This window comes from Batrachochytrium dendrobatidis (genome assembly GCF_000203795.2).
Source record: "Batrachochytrium dendrobatidis JAM81 unplaced genomic scaffold BATDEscaffold_2, whole genome shotgun sequence".
In the NCBI taxonomy this organism is placed as follows: domain Eukaryota; kingdom Fungi; phylum Chytridiomycota; class Chytridiomycetes; order Rhizophydiales; genus Batrachochytrium; species Batrachochytrium dendrobatidis.
Genome location: NW_006281100.1, coordinates 1459002 through 1483079, shown reverse-complemented (window position 1 = coordinate 1483079; position 24078 = coordinate 1459002). Strand labels below are relative to the sequence as shown.

General features: G+C 40.0%; 9 protein-coding genes across 9 annotated transcripts; 3 read left to right on the top strand and 6 right to left on the bottom strand.

The window, feature by feature from the left end:
• Positions 1–162: 162 nt before the first annotated feature.
• BATDEDRAFT_15932 (uncharacterized protein) lies at positions 163–1809 on the bottom strand. Its single transcript, XM_006676498.1, has 2 exons — positions 1726–1809; positions 163–1593 (listed from the first exon to the last, which is right to left on the bottom strand). The coding sequence occupies exons 1-2, from the start codon at positions 1774–1776 to the stop codon at positions 535–537; spliced, it is 1110 nt and encodes a 369-aa protein (XP_006676561.1). The 5' UTR covers positions 1777–1809; the 3' UTR covers positions 163–534.
• A 2598-nt stretch (positions 1810–4407) lies between these two features.
• On the bottom strand, positions 4408–5767 carry BATDEDRAFT_86688 (uncharacterized protein; the record flags this gene model as incomplete). Its single annotated transcript, XM_006676892.1, has 3 exons — positions 4408–5079; positions 5164–5610; positions 5690–5767. 3 exons carry the CDS (start codon positions 5765–5767, stop codon positions 4408–4410), a joined length of 1197 nt encoding a protein of 398 aa, XP_006676955.1.
• A 543-nt stretch (positions 5768–6310) lies between these two features.
• BATDEDRAFT_34489 (uncharacterized protein) lies at positions 6311–9453 on the top strand (the record flags this gene model as incomplete). Its single annotated transcript, XM_006676759.1, has 9 exons — positions 6311–6809; positions 6959–7235; positions 7345–7699; positions 7818–7965; positions 8059–8146; positions 8183–8384; positions 8409–8706; positions 8813–8895; positions 8994–9453. 9 exons carry the CDS (start codon positions 6311–6313, stop codon positions 9123–9125), a joined length of 2082 nt encoding a protein of 693 aa, XP_006676822.1. The 3' UTR covers positions 9126–9453.
• Positions 9454–10303: 850 nt separating this feature from the next.
• BATDEDRAFT_34488 (uncharacterized protein) lies at positions 10304–13267 on the top strand. Its single transcript, XM_006676758.1, has 12 exons — positions 10304–10598; positions 10691–10802; positions 10868–11062; positions 11125–11265; positions 11338–11530; positions 11609–11699; positions 11786–11930; positions 12015–12173; positions 12260–12442; positions 12515–12655; positions 12740–12855; positions 12943–13267. Exons 1-12 carry the CDS (start codon positions 10372–10374, stop codon positions 13244–13246), a joined length of 2007 nt encoding a protein of 668 aa, XP_006676821.1. The 5' UTR covers positions 10304–10371; the 3' UTR covers positions 13247–13267.
• A 65-nt stretch (positions 13268–13332) lies between these two features.
• BATDEDRAFT_34487 (mRNA splicing protein SLU7) lies at positions 13333–15347 on the bottom strand (the record flags this gene model as incomplete). Its single annotated transcript, XM_006676757.1, has 3 exons — positions 13333–13892; positions 13985–15199; positions 15265–15347. The coding sequence occupies 3 exons, from the start codon at positions 15345–15347 to the stop codon at positions 13385–13387; spliced, it is 1806 nt and encodes a 601-aa protein (XP_006676820.1). The 3' UTR covers positions 13333–13384.
• A 424-nt stretch (positions 15348–15771) lies between these two features.
• Positions 15772–17185, bottom strand: BATDEDRAFT_86316 (Arf family GTPase SAR1; the record flags this gene model as incomplete). The annotated part of the gene is made up of 6 exons (XM_006676891.1): positions 15772–15949; positions 16032–16239; positions 16324–16427; positions 16537–16602; positions 16673–16792; positions 17143–17185. 6 exons carry the CDS (start codon positions 17183–17185, stop codon positions 15918–15920), a joined length of 573 nt encoding a protein of 190 aa, XP_006676954.1. The 3' UTR covers positions 15772–15917.
• Positions 17186–17693: 508 nt separating this feature from the next.
• Positions 17694–18690, top strand: BATDEDRAFT_86398 (uncharacterized protein; the record flags this gene model as incomplete). Its single annotated transcript, XM_006677016.1, has 5 exons — positions 17694–17738; positions 17812–17900; positions 17974–18051; positions 18262–18342; positions 18417–18690. 5 exons carry the CDS (start codon positions 17694–17696, stop codon positions 18688–18690), a joined length of 567 nt encoding a protein of 188 aa, XP_006677079.1.
• Positions 18691–19183: 493 nt separating this feature from the next.
• On the bottom strand, positions 19184–21501 carry BATDEDRAFT_86687 (uncharacterized protein; the record flags this gene model as incomplete). The annotated part of the gene is made up of 3 exons (XM_006676890.1): positions 19184–20758; positions 20841–21040; positions 21126–21501. The coding sequence occupies 3 exons, from the start codon at positions 21499–21501 to the stop codon at positions 19184–19186; spliced, it is 2151 nt and encodes a 716-aa protein (XP_006676953.1).
• Positions 21502–21918: 417 nt separating this feature from the next.
• BATDEDRAFT_9288 (organic acid transporter) lies at positions 21919–22803 on the bottom strand (the record flags this gene model as incomplete). The annotated part of the gene is made up of 3 exons (XM_006676428.1): positions 21919–22007; positions 22115–22235; positions 22324–22803. Coding segments are annotated over 3 exons (690 nt in total), but the record flags the coding sequence as incomplete, so codon positions are not given.
• Between the last annotated feature and the right edge of the window lie 1275 nt (positions 22804–24078).

Below are 24078 nucleotides of genomic sequence, written 5' to 3'. Positions count from 1 at the left end.
AATTCTTGGTAAAATAGGTCAAGAAAACCAATAGATCTGCAATGTAGTTGTATTGGATACGAGATGAACTGAAATAAAGTGGAAGCATGGTTTGAAAACATCAAGTCAAGCAGGATTAAAACTAAATGAAAAAGCTAACCAAGTTCAAAAAAAAATAAAAAGGCTTGCAAAAGAGTCTGTATTCTACACAAATGCCCACAGCAGTCAACTAACTTTATGCACACCAAAAAATAAAGAGGTAAAAACAATAAAACTAGGGAATAAAAAAGCCACACCAAAGTTAAAGCGGCAAAGGATGTAAAGCAGCAGGGTAAAACTCGACAACTCTATTGAATGACTAGTGGTAAACCGTGTACGAGATGACAACATAACTCTGTGCATAGGGAATATGGATAAACCGGTAAAAAGATAAAATAACTAGCCGCATAGAAAGCATAAACGTGTTGTAGAAAACAATAGCACACTATTGGAAAAATTAAAAAAGCAAAGCAGACTACTACGGTAAAATCAGAAAAATCATCCAAGCTTCCTAAACTATGCGTCAGTTTCTGAGCTTTGAGACGAGGGACGACCGTCATCTGCATCACTATCTTCCTGCTGCTTCTCGTCATACACACTCTCCTCTCGCCCCTCCAAGCCTTGTGTAGGGCAAACTTTTGTGTCCTTTTCTTTTTGAGCCTTGCATCTAACTGTCTGCTTGGGCGCATTTTCACAAGGATCATTGTTTTCCGACTCTTGTTGCGTAGTGGAATGGGACTTGACACTTACATTTGAGATTGCAGTTGGAACAGCCGATGAACACGACTGGGGAGCAGTCATGCCAGAAGATCGTTCAACATCAGAACGATCGCTTGGTTGGCAAAACAGACTCTTGTCCTTTTGTTTGGCAATCCAGTCCTCAACAAAAATAGCTACTTTCAAAAATTTCCTGGCCGAGTACTTTTTGTACAGCGCCTCGTATTTTACTGGTTTGGAAAGATAGTCCAAAACCAACTCAGAACACTCTTGTAGCTCTTCCTCTTTGTAGGATGAATAGTGGATAAGATTGGGGTTCCATGGACTACGATCAAGCATGCGACGAGCCAAATAAAGACCAGAAGCAGCAATTTGACTAGGAGGAATACTGATAAAACGATGATCCACAAGTGACACTTCCATAAGATATTTGGCAAGAGTGCGAGTCTGGATATCATATCCATCGGCCTTGGAACAGCGTCGAAGAAAGCTCATTGGAGTAGGGTATTGCAAAGCAAAGTCTAACACCTGTAGCACATATCGTTCAGCGCGAAGAATTTCGTCATCGGTATATCCACCGTCAGCCATATAAAGAAAGCTTTGAATAGAAGGTGAAACAACTTCTTCATACTTTGCTGCAATGAACATGGCAGTAACACCAACAAGCTGAAGTTTCACTAATGAAACAACACGCAAAGATAGAAAGCGATCAACAATATTGACGGCCAAAAACAAGGTCTCTGCAAGCAAACGGAATTTGTTGTGTACTTCAATTAACCAATCTACAAGAATGCTACGCATTTTCCATTGCAGTTCGTTTTGCTGCTCCATGTAGTTGGGATTGGCCATGGTTTGGTTCTATGTAATGTAAACATGAATTGAGTAGCAAAAAGATGAGTACAGCCATGATACAATTACAAAAAACGCGTCGCGAATTTTGAATTCAACCCAGATGAAGAGCAAAGCGGTCGAGTAAAATAAGCAACTTACCTCGAGAGTATGCATGTACTCAAAGATTTCTTGAACATATTCAGAGAGCATTGTTGGATCATCTCCATCAATCTCATCCAAATCATCCCAATCAACAGTTCTTGCCTTTTTGGAAATATGTTCTTTGGGCTGAAAATCATCGTGATCCAGCTTGTGCTCAATAGTGTGACTTTCCTTTTTAATAACAGCATGCGCTTTGAAGGTTTCGGCAGCAGACGGAACAATGGCAGAGTCCTTTGAAACAGCCTCTTTTGTGCCTTTTTTTACGACAGGGGCAGTTTCTTTGGGGATAGCAACAGGGACAACGGCCTCAATGGCCTGTTGAGTCTTTTTAGCAAGTTTAGACACTGGTGCAGCAGCAATAGCGGCAGCAGATCTTGTGCGGGTAGTAGTTGTTTGTACAGAAGTCACCTCGCCAAGTGCCTCGGATGCCTTGCGCGTTCTGATCTGAGTGGTAGTAGTGCGAGTTTTGAGAGTTGCAGTCGCCTTTTCCCCAGCAGCCTATACTCATTGATGAAAGCAAATACCAATGAGTATAAAAGAACGACAGCAAAGAAGGCAACAAGAATGTGAGATAAAGGCTTGGGTAGCGGTATGCTGATTGCGACACAAATGCATCATAAATGGCAAGTACTGCCTTATACCACATTCCCAAAATCAATTACTAGCAATACAACCATCGTTCAAATACTCTACCAAAGTCTTGATGGTGTTGGACACTGCAGCCTTTTCTTTCAGAACAGCACGCTTTCTAGTTACGACAGTAGTAGTGGAGCAAGAGTCTTTGCTCTTGAGAGCTTCCTTTGCGGTCGTGCCGCGGGTAGATCTTACAGCACGGGCATTTTCATCATTGAACTTGCCAGCTACAGCAGTAGCGGCTGATTGGCGAGTGATGCGGACCTTGGTCTGGATAGATCAACAAGCCAAATAAGACATGTTAGTTTGTCACCATACATCACTGTCATGGTTAAACAACAAAAGCAAGTAGATAGCACATGAAATTGTATAAGGGTTTAAAAAGAAGTTGTTTTATAACATAAGAAAAGAACTCAAGTTCAAGTTGAGCCATATGATGTTGCAACTGTCTCTTCATTACAAACACCAGAATGATACTACAGCTCAACTCTAGCAATACGATTCAAGAAAGTAAAAAACACATGGGTAGATATCTAGTACGCAACCAACAGTAGATACAGCTTTTCTATTGATCAGCAGTGCTGGTTGAAGACCAGAGAGAAAAAGAACAAAAGGGGAGTAGATGGTAGTGGACACTAATAGCAAACATATAGTATAGCAAGTAACAGTTGGTGGTGGCATGATTACCTTGCTCTGAGCGGCAGCAGCAAACATTCGGACAGCTGTTTGAGTCGGGAAAGTGCAAAGAATTCACAAAATCAAAGCAAAACAAAACCTCAAATACTCGAACTGGACAAGAGTGCATTTCGAACCGACCAATTCATTCATGCGTTGATATTGAAAGTGTTAGTGAATCGAATTCATAAACTATTATCAAGACGACTGTATTGTGAAACCTGCAATACGCGCATTACTGGCTTACTGAACAGAACAGAACTGGACAGAACTGGACAGAACTGCTCGTTACAGTAGTCAATAAATACAAAAAGAATTCATGTTGCATTTATCATCCATTCTTGAGTAGATACTCAAGTGACCATCAACACTATGGCTATCTCTTGAACACTTGTTGAAAAATGTCATGCATTCAATAGAGGAACGAGTCATGGCATGAAATAAGACAAAGTGTCATGCTCTTATTATGAACAATCATCATTGCTAGTGTTGATCAGATAAATCCCACTCAACACCACTCTCATTCTTTGTACAACGACGCGCTTCAGCATAGTAGTGGACAGTTGATGCAACTTTCTTTACTATATGCTAATGCAAGTAATCATTAAATTCAATTTGGGTGGTTTAAACAGTACTATGTCAAGCATAGGCTAGAGTGGAACATATTGCACTGATAGGGAATGTTGCAATGGTTAAAACACCTTGTGATGACTTGTATTTATACATGAATACTCCCATATAAAGGAGTTACAGTGCCAGGTATATGCACTGGCTTTAGGATATAAAGGTGTCATAGATAGATGCATATTGCTGGACAAGATGAAAGTGGCATAGATAAATATATATTATTGCAGAAAACTGCCATGGTTGAAAATATATACATCTATAGTAGAGCATCCAACCTTCAAGTTGGCAAAAACAAGCCTTTGAATAACACACCTACTGATGTAGCAATGAATTAGTAGAGCAGAGGGAAACGCTCAGGGGTTGAAGTTGAAAACTTAAATTTCGGACGGTGACTAGAGGCTGTGATTATTATCTAGCAGTAGCATGCGTTCGGATAGTTTTCTGGATTTCTCTTGCGTTTCGTAGATATCCATTCGTGCATTTACATATCACTACGTGTTCAAATGGTTCGTTCAAATACGTAGGGATCTGATCCCAAGTTGGAATATCAATTTGCTTATTTAAACAAAGTTTGTATGCAAACCGAGTTAATACTTGCCATCTTTACATCTAGTAAGTTATATATCAAGGCCAATCAAACTTTAGCGCATTCATTGATAGGGGATTTACTGCTAAAAGGCCAATTTGTTTTCAAGGTATTATATTTAATTCAAACCAACAATAGACTGAAATGCATCTACACAGTCACTTGCCAAACAAAAGCATATGAACATGCTCAGCAATCGCCTGACTTGATGTCAATCCAGGCGATTCAATCCCAATCAAGTTTACAAACCCAGGTAGTTCATCTGGTATCTCTATTACAAAGTCGCGAAATGGCTCGCCTGGCCCAGACAGTTTTGGCCGAATTCCAACAAAATCGGCCTTCAAATCACTTAGATTTACCATGGGCATATACAAAGTAATAGCTTGATGAAACTTGCGCATCACTGCTCCACCATCATCACAATCTGAACCCATACTATAGTCTGTGCAGTTGTCAATGAACAATACATCAGGCCCAAACTTGAGCCTGCCCTCTAGATCCAGCGTACAATGAATACCCAGGCTTTGGACATTTTTTTCTGGCAATGGATAGATAAGACGCGAAACAGGCGAGTTGGATCGCCTGTATGAAAAATAGTGACCCTTGCAATAGTGCATCTGGAGTGAAGCAGTTTGAGAAGGTGGCATAAGCATAGACGCAATATTTGTCGCATAAAGCCCTGCTGCATTGACAAGAACACCAGCGACAATCTGAGTATGCGATCCATCCGATGATCGGATCGTCACCAAATAGCCTCCATTTACATGCTTTTCAATCGCCGACACTAAAGAATGGTAACTTGTAGTACCACCCTGATCTATAAAAGCATTCTAATAATAAAATACAATTAGTTTGACAACTAGACCACATTTAAACATGCCAATTCATGGGTACTGTTTCAAATCAAAAATTACCTCTAGATATTGCATATATCTATGAACATCCAAGATTCCCGTGGTTGGACTAGCAAGTACTGAATAGGCGCTGACATGAGGCTCCTCTTTTATCGCAGCCTTTTTTGTTAGAAAAAAGGTTTCTACACCCAATCCATGCGCTTTTTTCTGCAACGCATGCAGATCCTCAGTCTGTTGCTGCGATACAGCAACAATCCACTTGCCAATCTTCTTGAATGGGATATTGTTTTTGTTACATAAATCGTACATTAGTTCTCTGCCTCGTATGCACAGCTTTGTCTTGAGCGAGTCATCTGGGTAGTATATTCCTGCGTGAATTACTTGCGAGTTTCTAGACGATGTTTCATTTCCAAAAACTGAATGTTGGTCAAGAAGAAGAGTGGAGGCGGTCGAATGACGGGATAATCGTTCTGCTATAGATAAACCGACTACACCTGCACCAATAACCTGTTGTTTCAGTGAGATTCAAATCAAAATATCACTCAAAGGATGTAAACAAGTTTGATGAAAGATCGATACAACTTACAAGGTGGTCAACCTGAATCCTATCATTCTTTATAGTTGTAGAAAACTGTGCTGCCGATACTCTGTGCCCTGTCGCCATAAGCACATTGATCTCAGTATATATTTTGAAAGAAGTTCTTGCCAGCATACCCGAGACCCGACACTATATCTGAAGTTGCAGCTGTATTCACGTAAAATGACACCGAGTGCGAGTCAAAGTGCATAAGCAGCCAATCTCATGAAATAATGATTTCCATTAAACTACTGGGCAATATTGTTTCGACTTTTTGACAAAGCTACACATTCACTGATTAAACATGGTCAATCGCTCAACAGCAACCTCATGAGGTGGTTTCGTACTATCAATTCTTGAACCTCGCTGATGATTGGATAAAACATGCTTTTGTATGACATGCAACTCCAAACATTGAGAATATCTATTAAAAGTCAGTTTGTAGTAGGAAACAAATATTTAGCCACTGCTTATTCCAAAGCAAAATACAAGTGTTCCATTTTATGTGAATACAACTGTAAAATGATTCTGGACTGTTTTTGATGATCCAAATATCTGGCCAATTTTAAAATTACTTTCATTATGCTTGGCATTCACAATTAAAACAACTTCAGCACTAGACTTGTGAATATGGATTATTCAACTCAAACTGTAGCGTCTGCATTTTATTATATCTTGGGAAAAAACACTGGCATTCGTGTATCTAAGCAAGAGCTCGACCCATTACCAAAGGTTCGTCATTCGAAAGCATCAAAACATATTAGCAAGAGTGCTGCAGCCGCAGAAACAGCCCAACCCATTAGCCCAAAAACCATACTACCAGTCAAAGCCAAAAGTCCATCTTTAAAGTTATTTCATCTACAAGACCTGGCGGCTAGTACAAAACTAAAACCATTCAAGCCCTCATTCCAACCCAACACCAGCTCAAACCCATCAATATCCATTACGCGACGTGCCAAATTGGCAACAATACCTTTCAAATCTGCTCATACAGGTGCTGCTTCCAAAACAGACTCCAACCTATCGGTGCTGTTGATGGATGTAGTACATCCACCATGGGTGATTGCTGATCAACTAAGCGATACACATGATATCATTCAAGATGCAGAGCTTGACCCATGGGAAAATGGTGAGTTGGAAATAGATTCAAGGACTTGACCAAATCCTTGAGTCGCTATTATTTATAAAAATATTGTAACAAGTCAAAAACCATGCTTGGATATGATTAATATCTAACAATCTTGTTTCAATATGCAAATTTGATTATGAAATCAATAGCTGATTTCTCATGGAGCGATGAAGCACTGGCTCTCAAAGAACAGTTTCTTACTCATATACGCAAGCAAGACCATTCAAAACCAGATTCCCAATTTAGTTTGGCATATATCAACAAGCATTTCAAAACATTACGACTCCATGGCCAAGGAATTAAAGTGATGGATGCAAGCCTATCAAAATTCATTTGCTTGGAAGAATTAAGCCTGACTGGGAATTTAATTTCAACCGTGCAAAACATTCCTGAATCTGTCAAAGTGCTGCATTTAAACGCCAACAAGTAAGAATGATAGTATCAATGAGTTCAAGTATATCTAAGTGATCATTTTTGAAACCAGAAAGCTTATTTAGTAGAACTGCGTATATAAATTTGTACTGCGAGTCTTTAGATTAGACCAGTTTCCCAAAGTGTCACATCTTAAAAACCTCCTTCATCTTGGTATCAGCTATAATACAATTAGCACAGTTTCTCATCCCCCATCAACTAAGCAGGTTCAATCCATCACATCGGCAAAACCAAAACTAATGACATCACGAATCCAAACACTAAAAGGATTGACATCGCCTACGTTGCATGCGCAATCCATTCAACCGTCAAAAGCTTTGACAATGCTATTGAAAATGGATACGGTCTTTCCACTAACCATTGTATCGTTGGATCTTGCTTGGAATAACTTGTGCAATTTGGAAGAAACTGTCAATCATTTAAAAGTACTACCTCTTCTTAAAATCTTGTCACTACAGGTATATTGCCATAACCGAGCATCAACAATCATCTATTTGAGATGAATATGGTTTTTTAAACAATGGTTATGCGTATTGCTTGATTTAACACATGATTAATGTATGGATACACGTAAAGGGAAATCCGCTTTGTATGGTCAGCGCATACCCAAAGTATGTAACATGCAATATTCCCAATCTAGCATATTTGGACGAGAAAGAAGTCCCCAAAAGCGCATTATCTCAATCCAAGACTATTGTATTAGAGCATTTAAACATCTCTACAGGTAAAAATTATATCAATCGATATTAAACGGTTTCTATTATATTGATACTTGATTAACTGATGCTGGTATATATTTGGGGTTAAACAAATATAGTCAGGCTAGGGATTGCTTTGAAAGAGTTGACTGGTGTAATTGAAACAAGCATTGTTCCTTCAGATAATCCTGAGCAACCACCAGACGAGTATGCATTTTAATTTATTGCATTCAACTCCAATAGTCAACATATTAATAGTGCCACATTGGTCATTAGATACAAATATTTTATTCAAATAGATATTCCAAACAGCGGTGTGGTTCCAGTAGAATCGGTTCCAGTTGACTGGGCAACACCAGAGATCAATATTAATTATTCATATATAGTTGCACTTCCATTTACAACAGCACTTCGTGATTCATTTCAAGGCATGTTTGTCCGCTTAGTAGTTTAAATGCATGCGTGAAAGAGAGTGCCAATGATTGTATATGCTTACAGAATATTGCTTGATCAAAAACTAGAGGGAATCATTGCAAGTCTGCATCGACGTCGTATGATGTTTATACCGTGTCCATCACCTAAGGATGATATTGCTACATCGCCGCATCAAATTGAATCTGTACAAACAGGAAAAGACGTTGGTGCGGTTTCAGCTTCTACTCAAGATCGTGCCAAAGGACCTGCAAAAAAATCCACAGACAAGCCTGGAAAAAACAGCGCTGGATCTACAGCAGTAAAAGGAAAAAAGGCACCAAAAACCGATACAGGTAACAGATTACAGAGGATTATTTATAGCCAAATCCATTTATTCTTCCATTTCAAAAATGAATGTGGGAATCTAAATCTGATAGCTTTGTTACATTGACGGTTTAGGAGCGCAATGGATGGCTACGCCAGCAGAAACCACAGTGCTTGGTACGTTTCGCACATCGCTCAGAGCACTTTTATGTGGCCAGGTAAAATTATAGCCGTTTCAATGTTTGAGCTTCAGGCCGAGTCCATATGACAGAGTTTAATCTTTCTAATCATTGCTTGTGAATCGAACATGATCTAGAGTCAGTTATCAGGACATTATCAATTTGAATTGCCAGTCCAGAAAGAAACCCCTGTAGAAACCCAACCTGTACTGGCTGGAATACTGCATGCCGAGTTTACGCTCAACCCCAATACGGACGAACACTCTTAATCTCGTTTGTATTTGAGCTGGACTGGTTATTTTGAATGAACTCGGATTGATGAATCTCTTTGGAAGCATTGTTTGTACAACTAATTAGCACATCCAATAAGATGCAACACAGTTGTTTAGACGATACAAATCAAGCCAAGATATGCAAATTTGTTTAGAGCATATCTAAAAGCATAGAAGACATACATTCTAAAGAAGCGGTTAAAGGCTTGACATTCAATTTCATTGTCTACAATTTGACAACTATACTGAGTAAGCTTGTGGATATGACAGTCTTTGACTGTTAGCTCATTGGGCTGCTTGAGGGGTTTTCCAATGCTGCGTCTGGGAGTGCTCTGGCGAACAGGAACTTGCATTACGACTTGAATGACTGTCAAGCTGTCTAGTTTATAAACCTGTCGAGTTCACGTGATGCTGCTTCAAAGAAATTTCTATTGAACAGCCAGTTTTGGACAATCAAGTCTATCAAATGTAGGCCAAGCGTAAGCTACATCCGCATTCGTGTAAAATAAATGCTTTATCTTGCAGTCATTGCTTTGAAATACATGCTTGTTTTGCTACTATAAATTGGTTTTAGTAGTACAAATTATAGTTTTGAATTGAAATTGTCTGTACAATCATCAGACTCATTACAATCCAGATGTTAAATTCAACTATTCCGATGCTATCAACCAAACTCCATTTTTGTGTTCTAAATATCAGATACGTTCTAGTTCAAAAAACAATGATTGCAGGAATGTAACTATACATGCCAGTCACTAAAAGACCAGTCAGTAATGAGTTTAGAATGTTGGAGTGAATTTGTAGATGATTATTTCACAAGACTCTTAGTGTCCTATTTGACATGAATACAGCAGTAATAGTGCAGTTACTATCCATTGCTTTCATATTTCACATAGATTACAGTACTTTGGTTGAGTGACTACTTATTGGATGCGTGTTTCAATACACCTGTAAGCACTGTTGATGCGATTGCTATTTGAGATTCACTCTATTAGCATATGCAATGTTCAAGTGTTGTGAATTCAGCTTCAAGTTAAACTATTTGGAAATAGAAATACATTTGGATGGCAAGATGATCAAAGGCTAGATTCAGTAATCGTTTGATAGTATCTGGAATGAGTTTATACTTTGATATTCAGTGTTCGTAACCAGCATTGAATTTCACAAACTACAACCCTTGAAAGTACCTTGCAAGCGCATACCAGATCTATATTACCAACTTGGTCATTAGTAAACTACAATCATGTCCAAGATACTGCAGTACGAACCCTTTCAGAGTGCTGTGGATGCTACGTTCTGGCACACTCTAGGCAGCAACAAGATTAATCTATACAAACTGGATGATGCGTCGGTTCCAATTCAAGGATTCTATTCTAGCGGCGGAGCATACTATCATATCAACAGCAGCCATTCAGACGCTCTTCCTTCTCGCTTATGTGTTAGTTCTACTTCGTTCTCCAAGATTCAGAGGTATCTTGCGGATGATTGAATGCCATTCAAACTGCAGTTGAATTATAAACTAATCTGGACTGGCCATGCATCATTCGTACTGTTCTATTCAGACAACCGGATTCTCGCTCATGCATAGTCCCTGGTGTGCTTAAAAATACTAATACTATCGAGGATTTCAAGTCTGTTGACAAGAACAGTCTGATCAAGACAGTTTCCCTTGAAGTATGTCATTTGTCTTCATGTTCTTTATTGTCATCCTTGATTTTGGCTAATACATTTCAGTCTAGATTTGGCAAGACATTCTTTCAGGTGCTGCTGTTGCTGATCCAACTCTGCTCAACAAGTTTCTTTTGTTGACATTTGCCGACTTGAAAAAATACAAGTTCTATTACTGGTTTGCGTTTCCTGCTCTGCTTCCGACTGAGCCAATTGTGTTGGATGGTCCAGCACGATCGCTTGTTGAATCATATGGCTCTGAGATGGCAAGTAAATTCACGCTCGACTGTTCAGGTTTTTTGTAAATCTAATAGTTTCAATCGATTAGTTGGCTCTCTTTCAAGCAGAGTTTAATCGATTTCATACAACCTCGACCACTTCCGGATACTTTCTGATTAAAGCGGTAGATGACAAAGTCAACATTGCAGATGTTTCCCAATTCGAGACGTTTTTTAGCCAAGATGACAAGGCAAGTGTCTCGTTTACAATGGATTGTTAACTATTTTTATTGTAGATTATTTAAACTCTACCTTTGGTGCAGGTCACACTTGGATTTGTTGATCCGTCTGGCTTATCAGAAAATCCTGGGTGGCCTTTACGTAATTTCCTAGCGTTGGTTTCATACAGGTGGAAGTTGTCCAAGGTAACTGTTGTTTGCTATCGAGAATCCAGTAAGCGTCGAGATGATATTTCCGCTTCCATCGTTCTGGATGTGACTCTGACTACTTTTCCAGGTATGTGCTATTCCAAAATAACAAAAGTTTTGTTCTGATTTGAATGAATGGACTAAAGTCTTGAACATTACATTCTAGATGAGCCAAAATGTGCTGGTTGGGAAAAAGGAATCAATGGTAAACCAATGCCACGCGTTGCCGATCTTGCTGCTCTGATGGATCCATCCAGGTAATCCATATGCACCAATGTATATGGTCTGATTCTTTGTGATGATTCTTGCTAAAATGTTTAGTATCTCTACCACAACCGTATAGACTTGCCGAAACTGCTGTAGACTTGAATTTAAAGTTGATGAGATGGCGAATCCTTCCAGAATTAAATCTGGAAGCCATTTCTCAAAAAAAATGTCTTTTATTGGGTGCTGGCACTTTAGGCTGCTATGTTGCTCGTTTGCTCTTGGTGTGTTACACTGCATGATTTTTAAAACCTTGTTTGTGTTCCAATACTACCATTACTTTGGTATTTACAACTCGCAATGTTTAGGCATGGGGTGTTCGAAACATTACTCTAGTGGATAATGGAAAAATATCATTTTCCAATCCAGTTCGACAACCGCTATTCAAGTTTAATGATTGTCTTGATGGCGGTGGCTCTAAAGCAATTATGGCAGCAGCAGCGTTGAAAGAGATTTTCCCCGGAGTGGTAAGACTTCAATTTGTTGTATTCTGAAATAATACATCTTGGGCGATATTTCAACTGCTTTTATATTTGTTGGCTCTAAATTGTAGAATTCAGTTGGAGTAGAGTTGAGCATTCCGATGCCAGGACACTCTATCCAAACAGCCCACGCCATTACCAAAGACATTAAAAAGCTGGAGGAACTGGTTCAATCTCATGATGCAATATTTTTGCTCACTGATAGTCGCGAGGGCCGTTGGCTACCGACTCTTCTAGGAGCCAGTATGGGCAAGGTATTTTGAATACGACCTTGGTTTTGACGTGCAGTTTTTCTAAACAAGATTTAATCTACATGTTTTGGATAGATTGTGATCAATGCTGCACTTGGGTTTGATACATTTTTGGTTATGCGTCATGGCATGCGAGGTGTAAATCCGTACGGCACAAGTGATAATACTGTAGATCTTGGATGCTACTATTGCAATGACGTGGTTGCTCCAACAGATGTAGTGTATTGGGTTTGAATTTTACTGCAAGTTGATATTTTGATTATTGCTGACTGAATGTGGTTTTGTTTGCAATCTTTCTAGTCGCTTACTGATCGCACTTTGGATCAGCAATGCACAGTAACACGCCCAGGACTTTCCAGCATAGCTAGTGCACTTGCTGTGGAGCTTTTATCCTCTATTTCAAATCATCCACATGGGTAGGCGTGTTTACATGAAAAGATGTCTCGTCTATCGACATTTGACTTTGTCTATTATTAATCATTTTTTGCTGCATGAATGGCTAGACCATGGGCAAATGCAACCAACCAACCTAGTGACCCAGGTGCTTCTATATTAGGCGCTATGCCTCATCAGATTCGCGGACATCTTGGTCAATTCAACAATATATTGGTAGTAGGTCATGCATATGACAAATGTCCAGCTTGCTCCAAATCGATTCTGGACGAATATGCCAAAAATGGACATTCATTTCTTCTCAAAGGTCTTGCTTCACCTGAATATTTGGAAGAAGTGAGTGGATTAAAGGATTTGAAGCATGAGCATGTGGATATTGAATGGGATGATGATGAAGGAAGTTTGGACATGTAGTCATTTTATGCAGTTTGGAATAAAAACTAACCATGTTGAGATGCCAGAGGATTTGAAGATGATAATTGGCCATGTCAAACTTGAATAGCTAAAATAGTAGTTTGTTTATTTAAAGATGGTGGAACCATCAGAGATACACTATTCTTCATCAATATAATTAGCCATAGGATCTTCGCCGCGTTGACGCTCCATTCGGTAAGCTTCCAACTGCTCCTCTGTAAGCTCTCCAGAGCCATTGAAAGAGTTGTACTTGCGCTTGCCATCACGTTGGTCACCATTTAACTCGGATACACCCATAGACTTGCGCTTTTGTTCAGCTTCGCGGGCTTGAGCCAGTTTGTTTAAATCCAATAGTGCATCCCCTTCACCAAGTCGAGTTTTAGTTGAATAATCGGTTTTGGACATGGCTGGCCCTTCTTTAGATGCACGTTGAACATACTGTTCAAGAAGAGATTTCTTGGGTGGTGCTGTAGTATTAGTGTTGGATAGAGAAGATTGAATCAGTTGTTCATGTGATGCTTTTGCTGCCTCGATCGCTGCTTTTCCACCACAATAGGATGCACGTAGTATTGCGTGACAGCAAGCATATCCCCATTGGCCATCCTTCCACCATGATCCCCAAATTGTAGTGTGATTCAAGGGGAATCTATATAAAACAATTAGCATGTTGACAAAGTTCAGGGTGAATCAGACCATCAACAATACATATCTATAGCAGAAAAGTAAATATGGACGTACATGTCTTCCTCGTATTTTGACTTTTGCTTTGCCTGTTCTTGTCCCTTGATCAATCTTCCAGTTTCAGAATATTCTACATAATGCTCTGTTTCTGCCAGCAATAGTTCTTTGGGTGGTGCATCTAAATGTTCGGCTCCACCATATTTTTCCAAAATTGACTTTTTTTGAGTTTCTGCAACCTGTCCTTTTTTTGCCTGATATTCCTTGTATAACAATTCGGCTTGAGTGGGATTGGCTTGAAGATGGACATCTTTTCCTCTACCTTCAGCCTGCCAGGCAAAAGATTGCAATTGAGCAATCTTGGACACATCTCCAGAATACCGCAAAATATTATCTCCAGCATAAGTGACCTCGCTGGCATCCTTGTCATTGTGAGGGTTGGCACGCATTGATCTTGTTTTAGGATCGTAATGAGCAGAATTGACGTCCAAATTGCGGAGGTATTTTGCAGTGTCTTCACGAATACGAAGGTTACGGACAGTAATGCGCGATTTGGTATCCAGTTTTTGGCCTGCAACATTAGCCTTTTCAGCATACTTGTCTTCATCTTCGTCGTCGCTGGAATCATCAACAGCAGCAGCAGCGGCGGCGGCAGCAGCGGCAACTTCGGCACTCACAAGTCCAGATCTAGGAGCGGGTTGTTTGAATCCATCAGCATCTCCATTATGAACAGCAGCAACTCCGTCCAGTTTAGATGCAGCAGATTCATTAGTCTTGGCAGCAGTTGTTTTAGCAGCAGCAGCAGCCAAAGCCTCCTGAGCTTCCTTTTCTCGCTTCAAGCGTCGCTTTTCCTCAATCACCTCCCATTCCTCGACCTGCTTAATATGATCCATGGCATTGTATCCGTTCCAGCGATCACGTTTGCCTTCAAACCCAAGCTGAACCTGTTGGATGACTTCGTCAGCTTGAAATCCTTGACCAGACCATTTTGCTCCTTTTTTTCTTGGTCTATCCATACATTCCTTTGTTTTGTGGGTCATGGCTCCACAGTTTTCACAAGCTCCCTTTCGATATTTAGTTGCAGCGGGACCTTGACGAGAACCTCGAGCATACCAAGTGTTCATGTCTGAAGAAACAGATGCATCTTCATACCGTTGATGCTTTAGAGTAGCATGTTGAATATCAAGGTACCATGGTGGTTTGGAAATATACTGAGGAATGTGAGGGTTGATATCTCGGCCAGTTTCTGGATCGACTTCAGCTGGAAGCGTTCCTCTACAACATGAATGGGATGGTTAAAAATCAAAAAATGTAATGCAAGTGCAGTGATAATCACTTACGCTTTTCGCTGCTCTTCAATCAGCTTCTCTTTGCGAAAGTCCTCTCTGGACAACTTTCCACCCACTGCAGCGCTTCCACTCATTTTCGGTTCGAGTTTGCTCGTCAGAATTTTAATTCAAATGCAATCAGTTTACATCACGTGGTGTCATACTCTACTTTTGCAGTTGTATTCTTGTGAAATGACTTGATTTGCCTTGCAGTGATTTCCCTTTGCTTTGGATTGGACAATGCTTGACGTTTGAAATCAGATTCATTCACTGCAATCCAGATATTTGGATTGGTTGAATAGCATCAGACTCGATTGTTGTGTTCTAGACTCGGACACGTTCGCGTTCAAGAAAATAAAGGTTGCAGGAATACATGGTACAATCACTAAAAATCAGTCTACTGATGAATTCAAAACCAATATTGACTACTAAATGAGTGCATAGTAAACGGTCAGTCTCATGACACGATGATTCACACCACTGACTCCCTATTTAATGTTCCATTTTACATGAATACAGCTGTAATCGAATCAAACCAAGGCTTTTATTCAAATAGCATTTTGGGTTCAGCAAGAAAACTGAGCTCGCAATATAACCTAGTCGTTCCGAAAAAGTTCCATCTTATCAAGTAGATTTCACTGATCCAATTTATCTTTTTAGAGTAATCAGTTAATGTAGTTGGACAACCATCGGAAACCTATTGCATTTGTAGTCGAGTTAAAGATTAGAATAATTATCTTGTATTGTTTTTTCAATTATGGCAGTTCATATTAGCTTACCGTCTCCGTAGCCTTGACGCATGACAACAGAGCACATGAATACTTCAATTGGGCGAATGTCCTTGAGAGCAACTTTACCCTTACCAGTGGTTTGATAGAGTCCCAAGTGGGCACGAAGCTCATCTTCAGAAACAGCACCAGCAGCATCGATTTTATTTCCAAGAATCACGAATGGAACCTTTGCAAGCTCTTCGATCGACAAAAGAGCCTAATAAACAAAATTAGACTAAGCGATCAGCATATGCTCAACAAGATGGTGTGTTAGTTGGTAGCAATGTAATCTAAAACCCACATCCAGTTCAGCCTTGGTTTCGGGGAAACGAGCCACGTCAGCACAGTCAACGAGGTACACAACGCCATCAACCTCTGGAAAGTAATCCTTCCAAAGACGACGAGCTGAATAGATTTTATATACAGTAAGACGATCCAAGGTTCCATATGAATTCATAAAGTTAATAAACTAGATCAAGTTTGGTTGATATGGCTGATGAATGCAAAACTATACCCTGTTGATGGCCTCCAAGATCATACGTTGTAAACTTGATATTACCAATAGCCAATTCTTCCGATGCTATGAATTTGTATGAAACTAGAGTGAGAACAATAATCCAGCAAGAGACCAACAACAAAACAGTTCATACTAGGGTGAAGTGTGGGATTGAGAGTGGCCAGTCTGTCATTCTTCATCATATGCAGCAGAGTGGTCTTGCCAGCATTGTCCAGACCCAGAAACAGTAGACGGCCGCTCTTGTTTACAAGCCCTGTTAATCAAAACAGTAGATATGATCCAAAGTAACAATACAAAAAGGTTAGCATGGATGAAGCAGCAGTTTGATACAATGCGACATTAGACTGCATGAGATCAATGGTGCATTAAAGATGGCTTTAAATAGCAGTGATATGCATAGTCAGCAGCGTATGACTATTATCGACTCGATGGATTATGATGGTAGGCTGCATCAAGCTAAACCAACCTCGTTTAGTCATGACACCACTCGAGTGTTCATGTGAATGGTGGGGATCAAAACAGCCAGCAATGCATTCCAGAAGCAAATGATAGCATTATAAAACAGACAATAATACAGTAGTGAAACCCATAGTCATATCATACCCAAGCTGCCCAGAACATCCCAAAGCCAGTTGACCAGAAACATAACTGGAATTCGATTGAATGGGAAAGTTGTTTGGCGTTTGTGGTGGAATTGCCAACTGATTTCAAGACTGAATCTTCTCGGCAAGTTGTTTCTAATCTCAACAGCTGAACAGTAATGTTCGTATTCACGTAAAACAGAACGTTAAACAGCCAATCTCATGCCATGGTTTGCTAGAAACTCTGTTTTGTGTAACTGAAGCGCGAATGCATTCGAGTTTGTAGCTGGATTGTCAGCAGTGTATTCCAATATCTGTTAATCTGTAGTTTTTCAAACAGTCTCAATTCAAAACTATAGTTTGCATTACATGATGATCGTTGTATTGTTAAAGTCGATTTGTAATAGAAATTCATTTCCAAAGCAATAACTGCAAGATAGTATTGCATTTTACACGAATACAACCAATACATTAGCAATTCACAAACCTTTTTTAATACCCGTTAATCTTATTTTACACAACTTTATCCAACATCTGCAAACACATTCAGCACTTGGTTGATTACACATACATATGGGACAGTGTTGCTCAGGTCTTGGTGGAACAAGGTCATCGGGGGTAAGCTATCACTACAGTTGTGTGAAATACCATTCTTGATGTATTGACTTGGCTGACTCGCCATCTTTTTTAGTCTAATGAGCAGACTCGACTTTTGGCTCAGGACAGTGACAGTCCTCTTAATCTACGACTACAGACAAGCGGATATGACTCCATACCAGAGTAATGCCTTGCATTTTTATCGTCTTTTTATTACAACTCATCGTATTCACTCAGTTACGACTTTATTGTATAGCATGAATACAGAGTCTTCACCCACTGAAGTAACAATAGTACAGGACAAACTCAAAACCGTCGTTCAAGCTACAGCAGAGTAAGACTGGTCTATTTCATATATTTTCAAACATATTCGACTTGCTCTATTTTTTTAGAAATAAGATTACTGGCAAATTGACCATAGTGGCTGTGCATATATTATCCACAATGAGCTTGAAACTATCATACAGCCATGTCTTTCGATTAGTAATAGTCATTAACTGTATGCATGCATTTAAACCTATTTTTGGGTCTTTTTCAATAACAGGCACTTGATGGATATTTCTTCGATCAGGATGCTGGATAGACTTGAGAATAACTATGCTGTTCAGCGATCGGCTGAATATAGGTATGGCTTGAATGCATCTAAACATGTGTTTTATACAATGGCTTCAATTTAACCTTTTTACCAACTTGAATTAGACGGGCTTTGGAAAATGCACCACAGGACGATATCGTCAAGGAACTTCGTCTGAAGCGACACCCTCAAACACTAATCCAGCTAAATCCCAGTACCTTAATCGCTCCCATCACCACCTCATCTGGCCATTCCATCAGTATACACAGCTTACCTTCCACAACTTCAGTTGAGCAAAATGAAATTGATCAGTTTGCGGACTATTGCTCAAAAATCTCATTGGCGTTGAATAATCTCAAGGCAAAGGATACCGAAGTTCTGATTGTTCCTATATCTTGAAGTTAAAGGTCAATAGGATAAAGAATTCATTAATTATATTACAGTCGTACTCATGTAAAAGAAAGCCTTTTTGTATTTATCTTGCAGTTTTATTTTGCTTTAAAATAAACAATGGTTAAATATTTATTGTGCTTTCCTATTGGAAATTGGCATTTTCAATTCTTTCAGACACAATACCCGTCGTATGATGCATACAATACCACTATACATGCTGATTGCTAGGGAAAACGCCAGTCAACTAAAAAGTTTAAATTCAATCGTTTCCAGTAAACTGACATCAACCATGTCATGAGATTGGCTGTTTATTTAATGACATTCTAGTGACCATTTTACGCAAATGTAGCTGTGAATTGTGATGATTCGCTTCAGCCTGTTGAGCTTCCATACTATAATACTATCCGAGTCTGATTTTAAACTCGTTTGTTGATTATGTAATAAAATTTATTTAGCAGATGATGGGCACAGCTTGGATGACAAGATGCTAAAAAGTAGTTTACAAATCAAATGGCCATCCAGGCCACCACTCTATCTTATCATCTGGTTTACACGTATCCGTACCATCACATGCAGCCAAAGCAGTACAAGATTTGGCACTATCAGGTACAACTGCATTGGGTCGATGCATAGGATACATGTCCCGTACACGCTTTACCATCTGCTCCCGCTTCATTTCCTCTTCAATCATCGCACCCATTTTGAGCTGGTCAGAAATGACACCCTCAACATCTCTCCACGTAGTCAATGGATTGGCAACGACAACCCTCAGCGCATTGACATGAAATCCTTTGAATAGAACACGAGTGCGACTTACAAATCCACCTTGCAGTTGATTCTGCTGAGAATGAAGTCCCGCTTCTCCGTTTGTACTTTCATCCGTTGCATGTGTAGACACCTCGGGGAAAACTGCATCAGAAGGTATGCAGCTTGCTTGGTAAATCTGTAGTCTTTTGGTGACTTCGCTCACTCTATCTTCATCTTCCGGATTAGGCACATACGTGCCGTCAGCAATAGACTCTCTCAAGTCAGATGGAATGTAGCGATACAAAAGTACATTGCTCATGGGTTCATGTAAAGTCTGGAAACTTTGCGAAGGATGCAGATTCAATCGCACTGCCATTTGCTTCACTACCGTCACTGACCGAGTCATCAAGGTTCCTAGTCCTTGCTTGCCAAGCAGATTAAGCGAGGCATGAAGATACAATACATTGGCAGGCCTAGAACCCTCTAGAGTAAATTTCCCTAGATCGGGCGAGTCGTGGCGAATGACATAGCCTGCAGTTTTGCGAATAAACGTTACCAAAGAAGGGCATTTTGCAAGTAAAATACCAAGCCCCATTGGCGTATACAACTGTTTATGACCATCCACTGTGATTGTATCTGCTTGCGAAATACCAGCTAGTTTACTAGAATGCTCGGGTGAAAAAATCAATGGTCCACCCCAAGCTGCATCGACATGAAAATGAATATGATACTTGTGAGCTATACAGGCTATATCAAGTAAAGGATCAATAGATCCTGTTTCTGTTGTACCAGAAATTCCCACAATAGCAATGACTAGTGTGTTCTCTGCAACACATTTCTCAACTTTGGCTTTCAACACGTCTATGCGCATGCGAAATGCATCATCTACAGGGATCAACACAAGACCCTCTTCACCCAATCCAAGCAAATCGGCTGCTTTTTTAAACGAGTAATGCATCAGTGTACTGCCAATAATAACAGCACGCTTGTAACCGTATTTGAGCATGGCTGATATATACCCTTCCTTGTCTATTCCACGACATCCGTTAGCAGCATTAACAGCCAGTGCCTTGTTGCGAGCAATCCACAAAGCAGTAATATTGGCGATCGTTCCACCAGATGCCATGACACCAAGAGCGTATTCTGGAGCATATGCATACCGAGTGTAAAATTCATCAGAGGAGCCAAAAAATGCCTTGTGCAACATGGCTAGTGTTTGGCGCTCCAGATTAGTGAATGTGGATGCCGTTTCGATTTTTACTACGTTTTGATTTAGAGCAGCCAAAAGTCTTGCCAAAGGTCGGTGAAAAAAAGGAAGTGCGGTAGTCTATTCAAAAGTCAATGGATTAGCTTGTGTGCCAAAGCAGTCATTGGTCGTATCATTGCATTCAAACATCAACTGAAATTACCATATGGCCAATCATCTTGGAAGAGCCCGTCCGGGTGGATTTGTCAATCACGTTGAGTTTAAGATGGTTCAGATATGATTCCAGATCTGCAACGGATGAACGGTTACCATCTGGAATTGATAAACCACCAAACTTTCCAGTCAGACTGTGAGTCCTAGAAACGGCTGTCGCATAGATAGGAGCAGGCTCATCCAAAAATGCTAATATTGATGATTTGGATAGCACAGTTTAGGATTAGATGAGTTGCAGACAATATCCAACTACCCGATTCAAAAATCATAATACCTTCAATTACCCCAGATATATATTGGTCAAGGAGTTTTTCAGACTTTGTAGTGGGTACGAAATAGTGCAGGACAGAGTCCTGATTATGGAATGACTGATGATTGTCATCGAAAGCGACAGTCGAGTCGTTTCTAATTCGAAGGTCGACGGACGAGCGTTGCTTCAAAAACAAATCCAAAGGAAACACTGCCTTGCTAGCACTGGACGACTCAAACAGTAGTTTTTGCTGGTGTCTGTCAATATGCTGTTCTCCACTGGGAAAGCTGTACCAGAATGGAAACTCTTCTGGATAATCATCTTCAAAACCCTCATCAGTGTCCTTGTGATTGATATGCAACGAAGCTTCAGCTGTACTGATATGAGCGGTGGTCTGCATTTTCTGTGGTCAATGCAAGGAGTTGAATCCAAGCTTGTTGATAAAGCAGCAAGGTAACTGCTCTGTATTGGTCTTGTCGAGAGGATAGCGGCGAATCTGACCTTCTGAACCCTATGTTCCAAACAGAACTTTGTAAGGGTTGGCAAGCATCCATTGACCCTGCTCAGCTGATTCTTCGATACAGTGTATGAATAACTGATTTCTTGTATTGATTTGTCTGCATGTTTGTGGCAGTATCAGTCATAGATATTCCTGGCAATAGGCTGAATTAGGAGTTGATGGTGATCATGACTGAATATAAACCATACTTGAATACAGATGCATGATGTGCAAGCGATTGTAGATGCTTGCTTATCTAATTGAAAAACAGTTTACAGCCTTGTTTATAGTGGGGAAGTTTATTAGTTGCAAGACATCTTATCTTCCAATAAAGTTCATGACCATTTCATAGGTAGCAAATGTTGCTGCGTTGGCAGGACCTGCACGTAGCATACACGCCCAAAACCCTATTCAGTCCAAGGCAGTACAAAGTTTGGGTGTCAGTGATAATGCACATCAAAAATCTAACGAGTCAATTCGATGGCTTGATAAAAACAATCAGAAATCTGTATACCTCTATAAAGACCAGTCAATCCCTCTTGAGCAAAAATCTTGGAAGCACAATCAATCATGCCTTTGTATTTCTGAGTAGATTTATCAAAACTGTCTGTTTGCAGTTTTGATTTGATAACATCCTAAAATAGCAACATATCACCACAACACTGAGTCAATATCCAACACATCATATGTTTTGCATAATGTTGATCAAAATATAAACCTTACAATAGGGTAGACAGAGATCCACAGCATGTAACCAGAGGTAGCACCAAAAAGAAGTTGCTTCCAGCTAGGTACCTGATTACGCTTAATACCGTTGATCGCCATAGCACGCTGCATCAAATACTCGTACACGCAGAAATAAACTCCAAACCCATGGAGTTCGCGAATGACCGTAACTGTCTGTCCCTTGAAAATGGCAGACATACCATACTGTTTGGATACTTTTCCGACAAAATCCAAAGGTCCGTTGTACAACTTGTTGGTGGAAGATTGAATCTGCAAACGAGTACGAATATGCTCAATGGGTCCACTGAGAACAGAGTTGGCAACACCAGATACAGCACCCGAGAGATATAGTTGAAGAATACTGAGGTTTTGGGATCCAGTTTTGTTGTTTCCAGAAAAGTAACGCTTCATAGCCTCTAATGCACCAAACTGAATCGAGACACATGCACCGATACCAAGCAGTGGAGTAAGCGTACCCTAAATATATGGTTATCAAATAGTATATTGAAGATATATTTAGCAATCGAAAACTGGGTAGTGCACAGCCGTATCCATGTAAACCAATACACTAGATAAGCATGTCAAAATCCATGATGGACAGTCTCGTCAAATCATTGGTTTCAGTTTACTGGACGTTTACTGGACATTGTGTCCTCGAAACTCTTGGTTGACTGACTTTTCCCCCTTGTGCCCATTTTTGTATTAAAAACTGAGTTTTTGCATCGCAGTTTCAGTCAATCCTACGTTCTTGACACTTGTCCAATCTCCAACTCTTCAATCACTCAAACATCCAAACTAGACACTACAAGTAAACATTGCATGACCAGTATCCAAACTGCTGCATTCATGATACGTGCAACTTTTGTTCTGTTGAACTAAAGCGCGGACGTATCTGATATTTTAGAATACAGCAATAATGAGTTTGTAGAGTTTGATTGGCAACATCAAAACAGTCAACCCCAATATTTGGATTGCGATGGATGCATCTGGTTTCAAAATTGATGATCATAGCGTATGATCATATCAAAAAAGAACAGGTTCAAATCTATAGTTTGTATGCATCATATGATGAATGTTTGAAAAACTGAAAATGTCAATGTGTAGTAGGAAAGTAAGGGAATATCTGACAATTGTCCATTCCAAAACAAACGACAATCACTGCGAGTGTTGCAGTTTACACGAATATGATTGTAAAATATAACAGGTTGATGCTAGATACGACATACCAACTGATAGCTTAAGAGACTGTCAACTTTAGATTCAGCAGCATGAACGAATTTAGCGAATATGGCTTGCAGCACAATTGGAACTGCATTGCTTTTGATAGCACCCAGCGATGATGAAAGTTCCTGATCCAAAGCCGTGTAGTGTCTTGCAGATGCAGTTGGGGGTGTATTTATAAGAGCAGAAGCAGAAATGACAGACAGGCCTGGCAAAGTCGAGTTTATATCGACGGCAGTGGATACGTTTAGTTTTTCACTAGAAGATCGTGGCGGTATTGAAGTAGTTTGGAATCCAGACACAGGGCCGGACTGGATGGACGTATTAGGATATCCGGAAGATAGACCGAGTCTGGCAGAAACATCATTATCGATGATACCAGCAGCACTATTTTCATTGGCAGAAGTCGGACTGTTTCCGGAATTAAGACTATTCAATGACCTCAAAGGTCGCTGTAGAATAGTAGGCTCAGCTATGGGAGTGGGTTTCTGCTGTGGAACATGTTCATCTCTTGGAGGGAATTGGAAGCCT

Coding starts and splice junctions, on each gene's coding strand:
- BATDEDRAFT_15932 (XM_006676498.1), bottom strand. CDS start 1,776: ATGCTCTCTGAATATGTTCAAGAAATCTTTGAGTACATGCATACTCTC. Junction 1,594..1,725: donor AGTACATGCATACTCTCGAG/GTAAGTTGCTTA, acceptor TACATTACATAG/AACCAAACCATGGCCAATCC.
- BATDEDRAFT_34488 (XM_006676758.1), top strand. CDS start 10,372: ATGTCCAAGATACTGCAGTACGAACCCTTTCAGAGTGCTGTGGATGCT. Junction 11,531..11,608: donor GACTCTGACTACTTTTCCAG/GTATGTGCTATT, acceptor ATTACATTCTAG/ATGAGCCAAAATGTGCTGGT. Junction 12,174..12,259: donor AAGAGATTTTCCCCGGAGTG/GTAAGACTTCAA, acceptor TCTAAATTGTAG/AATTCAGTTGGAGTAGAGTT.